This window comes from Dryobates pubescens (genome assembly GCF_014839835.1).
Source record: "Dryobates pubescens isolate bDryPub1 chromosome 41 unlocalized genomic scaffold, bDryPub1.pri SUPER_41_unloc_1, whole genome shotgun sequence".
Taxonomy (NCBI): Eukaryota; Metazoa; Chordata; class Aves; order Piciformes; family Picidae; genus Dryobates; species Dryobates pubescens.
The window spans coordinates 339465-358016 of record NW_026530685.1 but is presented as its reverse complement, the minus strand read 5'-3'; the positions used below and the strand labels follow the sequence as shown (position 1 = coordinate 358016).

Genomic DNA, 18552 nt, shown 5'->3' with positions numbered 1-18552 from the left:
GCTGCCTCAGCTTCCTTTGCTGTGCTGAGCTTCACTCACAGGAGCCAGAGGCTTTCCTCCTATGAAGACAGACTGAGAGAGTTGGGGCTCTTCAGTCTGGAGAGGAGAAGGCTCTGAGGAGACCTTATTGTGACCTTCCAGAAATCTGGGGACTTTTTAGGGTGTGAGGTATGGCAGGAGTAGGGGAATGGAGCAAAACTAGAAGTGGGGAGATTCAGATTGGATGTTAGGAAGAAGTTCTTCACCGTGACTGTGGTGAGACACTGGCACAGGTCCCTTCCAACCCTGACAATTCTGTGATTCTAAGATGTGTCCAGGTGAAAACTAAGGAAGAGAAGAGCAGCAGCACTTACTGAGAAGTCTCTCTTGGGGGTGAGCTTCTTGGGGAAGTGGTCAAAGGCATAGGGCTTGGTGCAGACGGGGTACCGGTTGCGGTGGATCTTGTAGAAGAGGTGAGCTGATTTGTCCAGCCGGTAATCACAGATGTACACATCCTGCTCCTTCACACCTTTTGGCCTCCCTGCAGGTTCAAAGCAAGCACAGAGGACAAGAACAATGTTCACCAGATTCATGGGGCACCAAGAACAAGCCCCATAGAGCATTGGACAAGCAGGGCCTGCCAGAACTGGCAGTGGGGTGGGCGAGCGTCCTGCCTCCATTCAGGGACCCCATAGAGGGCACACTGCAGGCTCAGCACCCAAACCTTTACAGAGCTATTAGCCACTGCCAGCACTTCCTTCTTCCTGCCCACAGCAATCCCACAGCCTGCTGCTGCCTCTTCACAGCAACATTCAGGTTGGAAAAGACCCCTGGAGCAGGCTGCCCAGGGGAATTGTGGAGTCTCCTTCTCTGGGCTTTTGTACTTGCTGAGGCTCCACTCAGCTCTGCTGCCCTGAGCCCTCTGCACCGCAGGAACTCTTTCAGCTGATCCCCTGAGCTCCCAGCAGGCTGAGTTGCACTTTAGGTCCCGTTCCAGGAAGTTTCTTTACCTTTGCAGTAGGTGTAGAGGTCCAGAACACAGCAGGTGCCCACCACGGCCTCCAGGGGGATGATCTCGTAGAGGGGGACGCGGAAGAGTTCGTTGTGGTAGAACTTGCGGGACGGGGAGTGGTGAGTCTCGTGCGGACGGAAGTAGTGGTGGCCGAAGGCGAAGCGCTCCTCTCTGAGGTGTGACAAGTGGGAAAGCATCAAGGCCCGGCCCTCCACCTGCTCAGCCCTGCCATTTCTGAGCTAGGACAAGACTCTGAGGATCACAGGATCACAGATCACAGGATGTTAGGGGTCGGAAGGGACCTCTGGAGATCCTCGAGTCCAACCCCCCTGCCAGAGCAGAATCCAGTGCAGGTTGCACAGGAATGCATCCAGAGGGGGCTGGGAAGTCTCCAGGGAAAGAGACTCCACAACCTCTCTGGGCAGCCTGCTCCAGGGCTCTGTGACCCTCACAGTGCAGAAGTTTCTCCTCATGTTGAGGTGGAACCTCCTGTGCTGGAGTTTCCATCCATTGCCCCTTGGCCTATCCCAGGGCACAGTGAGCAGAGGCTGTCCCTGTCCCTTCCTTCCTGACCCCCAGCCCTCAGCTATTGATAGGCATCTCTTAGATCCCCTCTCAGCCTTCTCCTCTGCAGACTAACCACCCCCAGGGCTCTCAGCCTTTCCTCACAGGGCACTGCTCCAGTCCCTTGTAGCCCTCCCTTGGACTCTCTCCAGTCCCTCCTGAACTGGGGAGCCCACAGGTGGATGCAGTATTCCAGGAGTGTCTCAAAAGGCAAAGCAAAAGCCCTGGGACCTACTTCTCATTCTTCCAGAGCTTCTCGATGCGGAAGATGTCCAACTTGTCCCTGTTGATGTGGGAGAGCAGCCGGTAGGACTGACGGACGGGGTGGCCGTCTGGCGTTCTGCGGCTGTCTCGCATCAGGTAAACGCAGTCACCTGCCAGGAGGCACAAAATGCACCCTTGTGAATCACAGAATGGGCTGGGCTGGGAGGCACCTCCAAAGCTCAGCCAGTCCAACCCCCTCTGCGCTCAGCAGGGACATCCTCCACTGGATCAGGCTGCCCAGAGCCCTGTTGAGCCTCACCTTGAGTATCTGCAGGGATGGAGCCTCAACCACCTCCCTGGGCAGCCTGTTGCAGTGTCCCAGCACCCTCACGGTGCAGAACTTGTTCTTAACATCCAATCTAATTGTGCTCTTCTCCAGTTTGAGGTCATTTCCCCTCATCCTATCACTGCAGGCCTCTGCATGAGTCCAGGACACCAAACCTCATCAAAGCAAGGACCAATACAGCCCTAGAAAGAAGGAGCCCAGCAAACCCCAGGAACCAAACAGGTGAACTCCAGACAGGATGGAGAATGAATAGCAGCAATGAGGAAGGAAGACTGAATGCAAAGCCTGGAATGCTGCAGGAGGATGAAGAATTCCCTGTCCTTGGACTTTATTTTCATCCTAGACTTTCCTGAAGACTCTCCCACTCCCTTCTAGTAAACATCCCAACTGGTTTGACTCCTTCAAGAGCAGTTCTCTTAGTGACTATTTAGGGCTCTTTCTAACCTTGGATGTGTCTGAAGGATGAAGCAACAAAAAATCATCATCAGGGAGCTGAATTTTGTGGCTGTGCAGCTGCCTCTGAAAGGCTCAGGGCTTCGAAGCAGAAAGGTTGTTTAGGTGAGCAAGCAAGCAGTGAGTTTGGTGTTTCATCAACCATCCCACACCAAAACACTGAGGCTCTAATGCCCTTCTTTGCCTTTGCTTCTAAATGTTAGCTGCCACCAGAGGGAGGCTCAGCAGCTTCCTTCTCGGCTCAGTAGGAGGCTCCTACCCATGCTAAAGGCAATTGATGTTTCTTCACCAGGCAGCCTGTGAGAACTCTCCCTGCAGGCCATTCCCATACAGGTAAGCTTTCTACTGGCACAAAAGCCTCAGGTGTTCCAAAGAGGCTGATGTCAGAAGCCTGTTATCTGATGGCAGTGGCAGCACTGCCAGCAGCTGGCACCTACCCTGGCGCAGCAGCAGATCGTCCCGCAGCAAGCAGATGTAATAGACGCAGCCAGGCTGGGCGTAGTGAGGACGAGGAATCATTGGAACCTCCTGGAACAGAAGGGGAAAGGGGAAGGAGTTTCTGAGGTGCCCACCATGGTTAAGTGCAAAATGGGGCTGAGAGCCTTCTGGAAATCTCCAGAAGTGGACAAGGAATCACAGAAGGGTAGGGGCTGGAAGGGACCTGGAAAGCTCATCCAGTCCAACCCCCCCTGCCAGAGCAGGGTCACCCAGAGCAGGTCACACAGGAACACATCCAGGTGGGGGGTGAATATCTCTAGAGAGGGAGGCTCCACAACCCCCCTGGGCAGCCTGCTCCAGTGTTCTGTCACCCTCCAGGGACAAACTTTTTCCTCCTGTTTCCATGGAACTTCCTCTGCCTCAGCTTCCCCCATTGTCACTTGTGCTGGCACTGGGCATCACCCAGCAGAGCCTGGCTCCAGCCTCTGGGCACTCAGCCTTTAGGTCTTTATAAACACAAGCAAGGTCACCCTCAGGCTCCTCCGCTCCAAGCTACAGACCCTCAGCTCCCTCAGGCTCTCCTCCTGAGGAAGATGTTCCACTCCCTTCACCATTTTTGTGGCTCTGCACTGGACTCTTTCAAGCAGTTCCCTGAGGTCCTTCCTGAACTGAGGGGCCCAGAACTGGACACAACACTCCAGATGCAGCCTCACCAGGGCAGAGTAGAAGGGGAGGAGAACCTCTCTTGACCTACTATCCACAGCCCTTCTAATCCACCCCAGAATGGCATTGGCCTTCTTGGTCACAAGAGCACAGAGTGTGCTTGAACCTAAGCCAAGGAGGCTACTCAATAAAGTGAGAATCCCAACCTGGCTTTGCCAATCTCAGAACTATCAAAGCAGGAAGCTGCTTTAGTTTGAACTAAAGAGAAGACTTTCTTTTACCCTGTTCACAGACCGAGGTTCACACTGCTCACACAAGTAGTGCTCAACATCAGAGTTCACCCCCATGCAGTCACAGTGCTGCCAGACCTAGAACAGAGAGATCCCTGTCAGGAATGCTTGGGATGGGAGTTAGTCACAAATGAAAACACCATTAAGGAAAGCCAGAACACAAGAAATGAACTTCCTGTGAACTAATCCACACTCTGGCAGGTGACAGACAAGGTCCTCCTGCAACTGCTTGTGGAAGAGTCCAGAACTGCTGGAGCTGGTTCTGCTGGCAGCTGCTGAGAAGTGCCAGCTCCTCTCTACAGGCATGCAAGTTGCATTTCCTCCGTGGGGCAGAATCTCTCCATTCTTTTGGAGGGGAAATGAAGGTCTGAAGGGGTAGGGGGAGGCTGCCGAGGGGCAGGGCAGGCTGCCGAGGGGCAGGGCAGGCTGCCGAGGGCCAGGGCAGGCTGCTGAGGGCCAGGGCAGGCTGCTGAGGGCCAGGGCAGGCTGCCGAGGGCCAGGGCAGGCTGCCGAGGGCCAGGGCAGGCTGCCGAGGGCCAGGGCAGGCTGTGAGGGCCAGGGCAGGCTGCGAGGGCCAGGGCAGGCTGCGGAGGGCCAGGGCAGGCTGCCGAGGGCCAGGGCAGGCTGCGCGGGCCAGGGCAGGCTGCGCGGGCCAGGGCAGGCTGCTGAGGGCCAGGGCAGGCTGCGAGGGCCAGGGCAGGCTGCGAGGGCCAGGGCAGGCTGCTGAGGGCCAGGGCAGGCTGTGAGGGCCAGGGCAGGCTGCCGAGGGCCAGGGCAGGCTGCTGAGGGCCAGGGCAGGCTGTGAGGGCCAGGGCAGGCTGTGAGGGCCAGGGCAGGCTGCTGAGGGCCAGGGCAGGCTGCTGAGGGCCAGGGCAGGCTGCCGAGGGGCAGGGCAGGCTGTGAGGGCCAGGGCAGGCTGTGAGGGCCAGGGCAGGCTGTGAGGGCCAGGGCAGGCTGCGAGGGCCAGGGCAGGCTGCGAGGGCCAGGGCAGGCTGTGAGGGCCAGGGCAGGCCGCTGAGGGCCAGGGCAGGCTGCGAGGGCCAGGGCAGGCTGCTGAGGGCCAGGGCAGGCTGTGAGGGCCAGGGCAGGCCGCCGAGGGGCAATGAATGCTGCTCAGGGGCAGCGAACGCTGCCAGCTGCATGCAAACCGCTGCTGAAGATTCCAGCTGCTCCTGGAGAGGAGCAAGAGAGCCCCGGGCGCCGCGCTCCCTGCTCCCCGCTCCCTCACCATGCACTTTTCACACTGGATCATGAGTCCCTCGTCCTTGTAGAGGCCGCAGATGCAGCGGATCACGTCCTCGTCCTTCTCGTGGCCGCTCTCCTTCTCGCAGACCGAGGTCTCGCTGCTGTCCGCCTCGCTGGCCGTCTCCCCCACGATCTCGTCGATCTGGGCGGCGGCCTCGTGCCGCGCGCTGTAGTAGGCCTTCCGCAGCCGGCAGACGTCGCGCCCCGTCGGGGACTTCCTGCCGTAGTATTTCTGGACCCAAGGGAAAAAAACCAAACCAAAATTGGTCTTTGTTTGTTTGGTGGTTCACAGGCTCCATGCTGTGGGGGCATTTCTCCTGCCTGCAGGCACCTGTCGAGGTGTCTTCTGAACACCTACAAGCCACAGAACAGGAGAAGGTAGTGGGGAGGGAAGGGGAAGGGGAAAAGGGAAAAGGGAAAAGGGAAAAGGGAAAAGGGAAAAGGGAAAAGGGAAAAGGGAAAAGGGAAAAGGGAAAAGGGAAAAGGGAAAAGGGAAAAGGGAAAAGGGAAAAGGGAAAAGGGACCAGGTTGGAAAAGACCTTTGAGATCATCAAGTCCAACCTTTCACCCAGCATCATCTAATCAACTAAACCATGGCACCAAGTGCCCCATCCAGTCTCTTCCTAAACACCTCCAGTGATGGTGACTCCAGCACCTCCCTGGGCAGCCCATTCCAATGGCCAGTCACTGAAGCTGGCACTCCAGAGAGAGCCATGCTAGAAACAAGGCTTTCACTGCTTGAGTGTTACAAACTCATCCAAAAGCATCTGTTTGGTTCAGAGGGAGGTTTGTGGGAAGCTGTGGCTTACTGTGGGTCTGTGCTAAAGCCAGCTATGGATTTCTGTGTATTTCATAGGCTTTGTACTGTTGTGTTGTAGCTGTGAACACCTAGACTTGGTTGCCCAAGGCCTCATCCAGCCTGGCCTTGAACACCTCCAGGGAGGAGGCAGCCACAACCACTTTCAGCACTGCAGGCCAGCAGGAGCGTTCCACCAAGCACAGCTCCACCCCTGTGCACGCAGCCCGTCCCGGGAGCCTCACCTCTGCGTTGCGGAAGACCTTCAGCATATCCCCATCAAAAGCTTCCACAGTTTTGTAATAGCCAGTCAGGATTTGCTTCTCAATTGTGGCCAGGTCCAGTGGGTCAGAGATCTTCTCATAATAGTCTGCATTTCTGAAAGGAGAAGGGCCACCAAAGGTCACTTCCACTGGCACCTCTGAGCTGGGCACAGCTGGTGCGGGGAAGCAGGCTGCTCTCAGAAGCAAGAACTTACTTTTTCTTTGGGGGTAGGTTCAGGAGGGGAGCTGCAAGAGCCTGCCTGGAAGAATCTGTAACAGGAAGACACAGTTCAGCAACATGTACTTGAATCAAAAAGCCTGGGGAAGAGAAGGCTCTGGGCAAACCTCATTGCCACCTTCCAGTACCCGAAGGGGGCTTGCAAGAAGGCTGGAGAAGGTTTATGAAAGCCTGCAGGGACAGGACTAGGGACAATGGTTTGAAATGAGAGAGGAGATTGAGATTGGATGTTAGGCAAAAGTTTTTTACAAGGAGGAGGGTTGAGCACTGAACAAGTTGCCCAGAGGGGTGGTCGAGGCCTCATCCCTGGAGATATTCAAGGTGAGGCTTCCCAGGGCTCTGGGTGACCTGATCCCTGCTGACTGCAGGGGGGTTGGACTGAGTGACCTTTAGAGGTCCCTTCCAAGCTGGGTGACTCTATGAGAAGTATAAACAACATTCCATGGAGGTTAAAAAAGGGCTCCTGTGAGGCACAGGGAGCCGAAATGCCCTTGCAGCTCCTCGGGCTGGTTGCTGTAGCTGGACTGCACGGATGAGAATGGAGGAAGCTTTCCCTGCCCATTGCACCACCTTTGCTCAACAACTGAAAGAACAACTGAAAAGGAGAGCAACATCTGCAGGTTCTGCTGGCAGAGGAATGAGCTGAAGATAAAGCAGAATGATTACTGGCAGCAGGAGGAAAAGCAGCAGGGCAGGCAGGGAGGTTATTTAACATCCTGAAATAAACTTCTTCCCTTTTTTCTCTTTTCCCCTAGTATTTTCTGTTCCAAGAGCTCATTGTTCCAGAGGCTGGCAAAGTCTCCATGGAGGTATTTTTGGGAGTGTCACCTTCACCTTTATAGGAGATGATGCTGTCACATATTTCCTTGAAGATCTGTGCCAGGCGGGCAGCTCGAGCCACTTCGATGTTCTCCTCGGCTGCGGCCAAGCGCCGCGTCCTGACCGAGCGGGAGGTCTGCAGGGCTGAGAACTGGGTCATGAAGACATCTGAAAGAGGGCAAAAAAATCCCAAAGAATGAGCTCTGAACAAGAAAATCCAAGAGCCAATTACAGCACCTTTCTTTTTATGACCCAGTAACTCACCACCAATTATTACAGTGCCTGGTTTCTACGCTGCTATAGAAGGAGCGGATGTGGCACTCTGGGGCATGGTCTGGTGGTCAGGGAGGTGCTGGGGAGAAGGTTGGACTTGACCTCAGAGGGCTCCTCCAACCCTAATGATTCTGTGACTCTAGGATACCAGTAAAAGGCTTCAGCTTGCTATTCCCCAGTCAGCTCTCACCACTTCCAGCTCATCTAAATGGTTAAACTGCTTAGCAAAGTGTTTCATGGTCAGGCAGGTGTTGGGGAGAAGGCTGGACCTGACCTCAGAGGGCTCCTCCAACCTTCATGGCCATCACTCACAGAATCATAGAATCACAGAACTGTCAGGCTTGGAAGGGACCTCAAAAACCATCCAGTTCCAAACCCCCTGCCACAGGCAGGGACACCTCACACCAGAGCAGGTTGCTCAGAGCCACATCCAGCCTGACCTTGAAAACCTCCAGGGATGGAGCTTCCACCACCCACTCAAGCTCCCTGCCAGGTCCTTCTCTCTGCAGCCACTCTGCCCCCAGCCTGTAAGGCTGCTCAATGCTTGACCTTGTTGGACCTCCAGCGTCCCAGAGGTTGTCCCAGCAGCAAGCTGAGGGAGCTGTGGGGTCCTCACCGGATTTGATGTTGCCGTCGTCCCGGCAGATGCCGTTCCAGCGGCTGTAGAGCGAGGAGCCGTGGAGGCTGTCGCTGTGCTTCACCTCCTCCTGCTTCTGCCGGATCTTCTCCCAGTTCCGTACCAGGAACACGTGGTGCTTGAGCACGAAATTCCTGCAGGGGGGTGGGAAAAGCATCCCAGAGTCACCCTCTTACTGCAACACCAATTCCTTAACATGGAAAACCAGGCAGACATCCAGCGGTGCACCTCGGTACACCTCCGCCTCCTCTTCGCAGGAGGTCCACCCTGGCTGGGCAGAGCAGAGCTGAGCGCTGCTCACTCAGGCATTACTCTGGAAGGTGTCCAGAGCAGGGCCACGAGGAGGAGCAGAGGGCTGGAGCTGCTCTGCTGTGAGGCCAGGCTGAGAGAGTTGGGGTTGTGCAGTCTGGAGAAGAGAAGGCTCCAAAGAGACCTTAGTGTGGCCTTCCAGGATCTGAAGGGGGCTAGAGGAGAGCAGATTCAGACTGGATGTCAGGAAGGAGTTCCTCCCCGTGAGGGTGGTGAGAGCCTGGCACAGGCTGCCCAGGGAGGTGGTGGAAGCCTCATCCCTGGAGGTTTTTAAGGCCAGGCTGGATGAGGCTGTGAGCAACCTGCTGTAGTGTGAGGTGCCCCTGCCCATGGCAGGGGGGTTGGAACTGGCTGGGCCTTGAGGTCCCTTTCAAGCCCAACAATTCTATGCTTTAGTGATGCCCTTCTAGGGGAAAAAGAAAAACTCATTTCATCATCTCAGAAGCCTCCTTCCCTGAGGACAGCCTCACTGCCATCATTCCTTACCTCTCTCTGTTTGACATGGGCTTCATCTGGAGCTGGGGGGTCAGCCTTGTCGGTGCATTCACGCTTTCACTGCCTTCCTCTGGGATGTGGCCCCTCTGGAAAACAGATCACTGATAGACAGGAGCTCAGCAGAGCAGTGCAAGCTTCTGACACCTGCTCTCCTCCTCTGCAGTTTGAAATACACAAGTACACTTTCTTTTTGGGGGGGGGGGGTCTGATGGCACAACCTTGATTAACCTTTATCCCTGCCCCCCCTTTTCCCCTCCAAGAAAAGCTCTTTGCTACTTACTCTCTTCTTTAGTTTGTGCTTTGACTTCCTTTTCTCTTTGGACCTTCCAGGCCGCCGGTGGCTGCCCACTGGCTGATTGCTCTTGCTCGGCAGTCCGTTCACTCGCTGGCTTTTGCCCCCAATTATCCCTCTGCATTTGTCAAAACCACATTTGCAGAGTTGCTATGGGGGGGGAGGGGAAGGAACCAAAACAAACCAACAAACACACACAGAAGAAATAACACAAGGTAAATTAAAGAAACCTCCAAGACATTCAGATTGTCCCTGGTGAGATTCCACCTGCAGCGCTGGGCCCAGCTCTGGGGCCCCCCACAACAAGAAGGACATGGAGCTGCCGGACTGGGTCCAGAGGAGGTCATGATCAGAAGGTGAGAACCTCCCTTATGGGGACAGGCTGGGAGAGCTGGGGCTGTTCAGCCTGGAGAAGGCTCTAGGGAGACCTTAGAGCAGCCTTCCAGTAGGTAAAGGGGCTCCAGGAAAGCTGGGGAGGGACTTTTTACAAAGGCCTGAAGTGCCAGGACAAGGGACAAGGGGAGAGGGGAGACTGAGACTGGAGATGAGGAAAATTCTTGAGAGTGAGGGTGGGGAGAGCCCAGAACAGGTTGCCCAGGGAGGTTGTGGATGTCCCATCCCTAGAGGAGTTCAAGGCCTGGAGCAACCTGGGCTGGTGGGAGGTATCCCTGCCTATGGCAGGGGGTTGGAACTGGCTGATCTTTAAGGCCCCTTCCAACCCAACCCACTCCATAATTCTCTGATGATCAAGAGCCTGCTCTGACAAACAGCCCAAGTTTTACAAATAGACCTTCAACCCCAGCTGGGGTCAGAGTGGCTGAGAGCAGCCAGGCAGAGAGGGAAGAAGGCCAAGGGCATCCTGGCCTGCATCAGGAGCAGTGTGGCCAGCAGGAGCAGGGAGCTCATCCTGCCCTGTGCTCAGCACTGGTTAGGCCACACCTTGAGTCCTGTGTCCAGTTCTGGGCCCCTCAGTTTAAGAAGGACATTGAGACACTTGAAGGTGTCCAGAGAAGGGCAATGAGGCTGGGGAGGGGTCTGGAGCACAGCCCTGTGAGCAGAGGCTGAGGGAGCTGGGGTTGCTTAGCCTGGAGAAGAGAAGGCTCAGGGGAGACCTTCTTGCTCTCTGCAACTCCCTGAAGGGAGGTTGTAGCCAGGTGGGGGTTGGTCTCTTCTCCCAGGCATCCAGCACCAGAACAAGAGGACACAGTCTCAAGCTGTGCCAGGGGAAGCTTAGGCTTGAGGTAAGGAGAAAGCTCTTCCCAGAAAGAGTAATTGGCCACTGAATTGTGCTGTCCAGGGAGGTGGTGGAGTCCCCATCCCTGGAGGTGCTCAAAAAGGCTTGGATGTGGTTTCGCTGTCAGGAGGTGTTGGGTGACAGGTTGGGCCTGATGATCTCTGAGGTCTTTTCCAGCCTAATTGATTCTGTGTGATTCTGTGAACTCCATACAGCTCTTGGCCCTCAGGGAGTTCTGTGAGTGTCCTGCCTGGTCCTTACCTGCTTTTCAACGTTGAAGGAGTGGAAGTTGTAGTCGTAGGTGAGCTCGGTGCCGGCCGGCATGTCCTTCAGCGCGTACAGCCCGATGCGGTACACGCCGTTCACAGACCTGCAGGGAGACAGCCAAAAGAAGTCCAAACATCCACTGCAGCTGGCTGGGAATGAGAAGCTGCTCTGCTCTCCTGCCACCAGAGCCAGCTCCTGCTAGGACCTCCTGCTGCTTCACTCTCAGTGAGGCACCAGGCTGGGCCTGGCTATCTTTTGCTGCCACAGCGCTGGCTCGGCATGAGGTGTGCCGGAGTCTGGCTCCCCCCTGCTTGCCTACACAGAATCACAGAACTGTCAGGGCTGGAAGGGACCTCAAAGATCAGCCAGCTGCAACCCCCCTGCCATGGCCAGGGACACCTCACACTACAGCAGGTTGCTGACAGCCACCTCCAGCCTGGCTGCAAAACCCTCCAGGGATGAGGCTTCCACCACCTCCCTGGGCAACCTGTGCCAGACTCTCACCACCCTCCTAGGGAACAACTTCTTCCTAAGGTCTAATCTAAATCTCCCCTCCTCTAGCTTGGATCTATTTCCCCCAGTCCTATCACTCCCTGACACCCTAAGAAGTCCCTCCCCAGCTTTCTTGTAGCCCCCTTCAGACCCTGGAAGGCCACCAGAAGGTCTCCTGGGAGCCTTCTCTTCTCCAGACCGAACAACCCCAACTCTCTCAGCCTGGCCCCCCAGGAGAGGAGCTCCAGCCCTCTGCTCATCAGAGATGCTCTATCAGCCACTGGTCTATTATCTATCACTCACTGCTCTACTGTTCTATCACTCACTGGCCTAACATCCTTCCAGCACCCAGAACATCATCTGCTTACCACTTCTGCATCTCACAGTTGGGGTTGCAGCTGTGGTTGATGAAGCGTGCCTCGTTGCCCATCCTGTAGCTGTCTATCACCATGCCACTGTCCAGGTTCAGGCAGTAATGGTCACTGTGGTTGTGGTACTGCTCAATCATCCTGTTCCTAAGGGAGCAACACAGGCAAGTTACTTGTGACTGCCCTGCTGCTGCTGGCAGAAGCAAGGAGGGAGTGACAGTAAACAAAGTGTTGCAAGAACTCTGAGAGAGGGTTCTGAAGGGGGAAAAGAAACAAAAATAGGTAACTGGTTAAATCTTTGAGAGGTTAGAGAGCCCTGACACCTAGGGGTGGAGGAAAACCATGATTGTACCTAGTTTTATAAGGCAAGGCCACTGACAGAGCTTGGGCTAGAGAATTTAGAAATGGGACTCTTCTGGAATGCTCCCTTTTGGGTTCTGCAGGGTATTTGTACACATTTCATGCTGACAACCTGTGTGTGGAAGAGAAAATGCAAGCAGACATTCTTGGGTGTCTCTCTCTGCATGTGGCCAACCACCAGCTCCCTCCTCTCATTGGCTGGGGGCTGGATGCAGCTCCTGGGGTTACATCCATGGATTACAGCTCTTTTGAATGAGGGAGCAGAGGCACAAGGCAGTGGTGGAAGCAGTTGTGTCTGCAGGAGAAGACTGAGTTTGGCTTCTGATGGAGCTCTAAGAGGAGCAAGTCTGTCCCTCCAACCTCCAGTGCCCTGTGATGCTCTGCAGTTAGGATCACAGAGCTGCCAGGGCTGGAAGGGACCTCAAGGATCAGCCAGTTCCAACCCCTCTGCCATGGGCAGGGACACCTCACACCACAGCAGGTTGCTCTATATCCAGCCTGGCCTTCAACCCCTCCAGGGATGAGGCTTCCACCACCTCCCTGGGCAGCCTGTGCCAGGCTCTCACCACCCTCCTGAGGAAGAACTCCTTCCTGATATCCAATCTCAATCTGCTCTTCTCCACTGTGAAGCTATTGCCCCTGGTCCTATCCCTGCAGGCTTTTGCAAGCAGTCTCTCTAGATCCTTCCTGTGGGCCCCCTTCAGGTACTGGAGATGTTGGCTTATGGTTGGACTTGATGACCTTAAGGCCTTTTCCAGCCAGGAGTTTCTGCAGCTCTACAGCTCTGGGGGCTGTGAAGAGCATTCTTGGTCCCCTCCTTACTCTTCCCTTGGTTTCCAGCTAAGGAATTCCCAGCCATGAGAGATGCTAAAGTCATTTCTTAAAGCCTTCCCTGCCAAGAAGCAGCAAGTGAAGTGTTTCTACCTGAATTCCTGCTCACTAACAACTTCTCCCAGGTACTCAATGATAAACTGTCCTGCTTTCAGGGGCTCCTTGGTACGAATGCCCCAGCCTTTCTCCTCAGCCCGGAACCTCTCCAGGCACTGCACCCACTCGTGCCTCTGGATCCGCTGGTTGCAGCACTGCTCACCACAAGGGCAGGTGTTTGGGGAGCACTCAGCAAAGATCATCCTGAGAGCAAAAAGACAGAAGTTAAAGGATGTTTTTAAGAGCTGCTGTGTAAGGAGAACACAAAACCACCCCCACCAAACCCACAGCAATTCCTCTGCTAAGTTATTCCAGAACTAAAAGGCTTCTTGTTTGCAAGGCCTAATTCACCCCAAGCCTGGCTCCCACTGCTGCCAAAGGAGCCAAAGTGGAGTTTGTAATGGGTTCCTTCCCCTGCAGAAAGAGGGAGGGGAGCATACATGCAGCAGGGTCATCCTGCATGCTCTTTCACAGTGCTGCTCTGAGACAAGCCCAGGAGCAGCAGAGGTGGCACCCAGCACAGCCCTGCTCTGAAGGGAGTTGATGTGAAATGATGCAGCAATTGCCTGATCATGCTCAGCAAAGCTGCTCCTAACCTGTTAAGACAGTCCTCCACACAGCCCTTCCCACTGTCATCATCTGGCTTCTTACAATTGCAGGTGGTGGCCTCATAGCCAGAAAGAGGTTTGACATCCACATAGACATCTGGAGAAAGGAAACAAACAACAACAAAAAACCAAAGAGGGAAAAAGATTCTTTCCAAGAGGAAAACCACAACAAACCAGAGCTGATCCCCTGCAGTACCTTCATGTCAAGGACATGAAGCAAAAGAATGAGGTGGGAGTGTCATGGGTCATAGAATCACAGAATTGTTGGGGTTGGAAGGGACCTCAAGGATCCTCCAGTCCCAACCCCCTGCCATGGGCAGGGACACCTCACACCACAGCAGGTTGCTCACAGCCACCTCCAGCCTGGCCTTCAAAACCTCCAGGGATGAGGCTTCCACCACCTCCCTGGGCAGCCTGTGCCAGGCTCTCACCACCCTCATGGGGAACAACTTCTTCCTAACATCCAATCTGAATCTCCCCACTTGTAGTTTTGCTCCACCCCCCCCAGTCCTATCACTCCCTGACACCCTCAAAAGTCCCTTCCCAGCTTTCCTGTAGCCTCTTCAGATCCTGGAAGGCCACAAGAAGGTCTCCTGGGAGCCTTCTCCTCTCCAGCCTGCACAACCCCAACTCCCTCAGTCTGTCCTCACAGCAGAGCAGCTCCAGCCCTCTGCTCCTCCTCCTGGCCCTGCTCTGGACACCTTCCAGCCCCTCCAGATCCCTCCTGGAACAGAGGCTCCAGAACTGGACCCAGAGCTCCAGGTGAGGTCTCACCAGGGTGGAGCAGAGGGGCAGAATCCCCTCCCTGGCCCTGCTGGCCACACTTCTCTTGCTACAGCCCAGGCTCTGCTTGGCTCTCTGGGCTGCAAGTGCTCCCTGCTGGCTGATGCTGAGCTTCTCATCCCCCAGCACCCCCAGGGCCTTTTCTTCAGGAGCAAGAGCATGACAGAAGAGAGCTGTCAGGTGGCATCTGCACAGTGAACACAGAGGGAGAAGATTTTACTTACTGGAACGGATTTTTTTGTAAAGTGGGACATCTGGCTTCTTGTACAGCTGGAAAGGAAGAGGAAGAAGATTTCAATACACTGAATAACTCAAAGAGATTGTAAATGATCTGTGGAATTCCCTCCCCAGCTCTCCTGGAGCCCCTTCAGGTACTGCAAGGCTGCTCTAAGGCCTCCCTAGAGCCTTCCCTTCTCCAGGAGGAACAACCCCAACCCTCCCAGCCTGTCCTCACAGGGGAGGTGCTCCAGCCCCTGGCCACCTTTGTGGCCTCCTCTGGACCCATTCTAATATTTCAGTGTCCTCCTTCTCTGTACTCCAGGTGGGGTCTCAGCAGTGCAGAGCAGAGGGGCAGAATCCCCTCCCTGCTCTCCCTGCTTTGGCTGCAGCTGGCTCTGGACTGCCAGTGACCATTGCTGGCTCATGGGGAGTCTGCCATCAACTGACACCCCCAAGTGCTTCTCCTGCTTCACCCCCAAGTGCTTCTCCTGCTTCACCCCCAAGTGCTTCTCCTCAAGGCTGCTCTTGAGACACTTAAGGAGAAGGACATCATTTAAGACTACTTTGCAGAGAGCATCTTTGGTGGGATCACCATGTGGCCACACTCAAGCAAAAGGGAAAACTGAAGGTGGAACTCAATGGCTTTAAGGCTCTTCTCCAAAAGAGATGACTCTGTGAGAACTCTGACTACAGGCAGGAGCCAAGAGCAGTGCAGATTCATCCTCTCTTGAGAGAAACTTCCTCTGCAGATGCAGCTAACTGGAGGGAAAAGGGCAGCTCAGAGTCCTCTTCCTAACTTCAGATCTGCTCCACCCTCTCAAGCAAGCTTGAAGGAATCCTTTCAAACCATGACACATTTCAGCCCTCCCTCAGTGGCAGGCAGGCCCTGAGCCATGGGACAAACCAAACCACTCAGGGAAGGCTTTCACTACTCCAGGCAGACACAGCCAGTGTCAAGGGATTAGATCCCTTCTACTCATGCCCTGTTGAACAGAGGGGCAGAGGGAAGCAATCTGCAGCAGGTGAAGGCCAGACCCCATCCCCAGCTGAAAAGCCAACAACAGTCAGGACTTCATGATCAGGTTTTGGTGGCACCACAGATTGCAGCTGGAGCCAAAACCACCTGGGACTTTTGTCTTGCTCCTTCCCATGCTGAAGCTGCTTGTCTGAGGCTGCTTCCTGGGGCCAGAGCTACCCTCCAGCCTGAAATCCTGTCTGGAATCACTTGGTGGAAACGTCTCAAGGGGAAAAAAAAAAACCCCAACCCAATCTATTTTTAGCTTTGCACATATTTAAAGGCCTTTGGAAAAAAAAAAGCCCCAAGAATGAGACTCCTAAACAGTCCTTTGGCTTTCCTCAGGAGGAGCATTTCAGCTTGCAAGTGAAAAAAAAAATATTCCACTTTGTTGGGAGTGAGCCAAGAAAAACAAGGCCTGAAATGTCTCAGTGCTGCTGGCAGTACATCTGAATCCTCCTGAGGCGTTGTCTAACCCCAGCTGGCTGCAGGGAGCAGGAAGCCTACCAGAATAAAAGTCTGCAGCACAATTCATGACCCAGAGGATGGTTGCTCTTCCTCCTTCCCCCCCATGAGATGGAATAATCACAGAGTCCCAGGGTGGTTTGGCTTCAAAGGGACCTTAAAGCTCAGCCAGTTCCAAGCCCCCAGCCACGGGCAGGGACCCCTCCCACCAGCCCAGGCTGCTCCAGGCCTCATCCAGCCTGGCCTTGAACACCTCCAGGGAGGAGGCAGCCACAACCCCCACCCCTGGGCAACCTGTGCCAGGCTCCCCCCAGCCTCACTGTCACGAATTGCTTCCTCATCTCCAGCCTCAATCTGCCCTTTCCCAGCTCAGAGCCATTGCCCCTCGCCCTGCCATGGAAATCATTCACATGAACCACCCAGGCAGATCCAGTGGCAGCAACAAGAGCATTCCTCACCAGCCAGGACACTCAAGCATGGCTCCACGTTAGGATCCTGCTCTTTCTCTTTCTAAGGCCTCTGCTCCTAACGTTGGCAACCCAGCAGCTTTTTATCTGGTACCTGATTGTGTTTCCACTGCCAGAGGATGTCGTAAGGCAGCTGGAAGTCAATTCTCTTTTGTCTGAGATACTTCCCTGAAACAAAAAGGTTTGTAAGTCTCACACAACTCATGTTCACCTCTCCCCACAAGTGGGAAAAGAGCAGCTCCCAGGCACACTGCCAGGCTCTGATAGGGCCTCTCCACGCCTGCGAGGCAGAGTCCTCCCAGAACATTCTGTTTGTCAGCAGCCAGCACAGGACAGAGCTCTCCATGAGTCTCTTCTGCATCCTGCTCTGCTGTGGTCAGGTGAAAGCTTTATTGGCAGTGAGGAAAGCTGCTGGCTTAGGTACAGGATGCCTGCTGAGGGAGGTGGCAGAGGGGAGCTGCCTTCTGCACTCAACCCCAGCAGCCACAGGTGAGCTCTTCAGAGCACTGCCAGGACCCAGCAGGGGCTGGCAAGGGAGGGGTCACTGAGTGTGAGCTACTGGAGGGACAACAGCAAGCAAATGACACAGCTGAGCACAGCTCTGTGCCTTCCAGCAGCCACTGGTGACACAGCTGAGCACAGCTCTGTGCCTTCCAGCAGCCACCAGTGACTTCTGTGCAGAGACCTCAAAGCTGACAGCTCCTGGACACAAGGATTAGCAGAGAGCACAACATCTGCATGCACAAACCATGAGCTGGGAAACCACAGTGGTGTACTCAAACCAGCCCAATCCAAGCCTGCTCCTGCCAACCTCTACCAGAGGAGACTTGGGAATGAACTCAGATTTGGCAAAAGCCTTTCAGAAAGCCTTCAGGATGATCTTCAGCAATTTGCTTTCACTGCAGAACCTCTCTCTGCTCTACAGCTCCCACTCACTCCTAACCTCTTCCCAGCAGAAGCAAGCTGACCCCTTACACACTTTGGTCACTGCAGACCTGAGTGCTTGGTGAGCTCCAGCCCCCATCAAGGTGCTCTCTCCTCATTTTGTCTGAATGCTGTGTGACAGAATCACAGTGAGCAGAGTGTGTGAGGATGAGAGGTCAGCTCCCTCTCGACTTTGTGCCTCAGCAGTCAGTGGTTTCATGCAAATTCTCACAGCCTCCCCACTGGAAAACAACAAATTCTGCTCCTTACAAATTTACTCCTAAATTGCTTCTTATTTTCAATGCTTTATTCATCCACAGCAGGTTCCAGGAAAGAGCTGAATCTGCTGGGAATTTGCTTTCACTTCTATGACCTCAGCAGGCCAAACAAAAGGCTCTTTCAGGTGCCTTGGCACCCTGCCTGGAGTGTATGAAAGGTCCCTGCAGCCCCTGTCAAGTGGGCACCAGTGCAGGCATCTGGCAGAGTCCTAACCCCACAACTCTGCTGTGCAGTAAAACAACTCTGCAGGCACTGATGCAGTCATGGCAGCAGCTTCACCCTCAGTGCAGGAGCTTGCTGGTGTCTGTGAGCACAAACCTGGGGTCAGGGCCTTGTGAAGAGAACAGAACAGGACCTGCAGCTGAGCACTCTGCTGCTGCTAAATGAGCCAATGCAAAAGGCACTGAGGAAGGTCACTTGTGAGAAGTTCTATGAACACCTTCAGCTCTGGTCACTGAGTCCCAGGGACTTGTCAAACTCTTTGCCTGCTGTTACCTCCCTGTGAAAAGTCCAAGTTCACAGGCTCACAGGATGTCAGGGGGTGGAAGGGACCTCTGGAGATGCCAGAGCAGGAGCACAGAATCCAGTGCAGGTCACACAGGAACACACCCAGAGGGGGCTGCAAAGTCTCCAGAGAAGGAGACTCCACAACCTCCCTAAGAAGCCTGCTCCAGGGCTCTGTGACTCTCACAGTGCAGAAGTTCTTCCTCATGCTGAGGTGGAACCTCCTGAGCTGCAGTTTCCATCCATTGCCACTTATCCTACCCCAGGGCACAGTGAGCAGAGGCTGTCCCTGTCCCTCCCTTCCTGACCCCCAGCCCTCAGATG

At 54.8% G+C, this 18552-nt stretch overlaps 1 protein-coding gene across 1 annotated transcript in view; it reads right to left on the bottom strand.

The window, feature by feature from the left end:
* Positions 1-18552, bottom strand: part of ASH1L (ASH1 like histone lysine methyltransferase) — a 50999-nt gene that overhangs the window by 3669 nt on the left and 28778 nt on the right. Inside the window, 18 exon segments of the mRNA XM_054179102.1 lie at positions 354-520; positions 990-1162; positions 1791-1929; positions 2996-3086; positions 3941-4027; positions 5178-5426; positions 6236-6368; positions 6469-6523; positions 7326-7478; positions 8200-8354; positions 9016-9110; positions 9305-9466; positions 10812-10920; positions 11678-11824; positions 12962-13168; positions 13561-13669; positions 14580-14625; positions 16616-16689. Of these exon segments, the coding sequence (XP_054035077.1) occupies positions 354-520; positions 990-1162; positions 1791-1929; positions 2996-3086; positions 3941-4027; positions 5178-5426; positions 6236-6368; positions 6469-6523; positions 7326-7478; positions 8200-8354; positions 9016-9110; positions 9305-9466; positions 10812-10920; positions 11678-11824; positions 12962-13168; positions 13561-13669; positions 14580-14625; positions 16616-16689 (2351 nt within the window).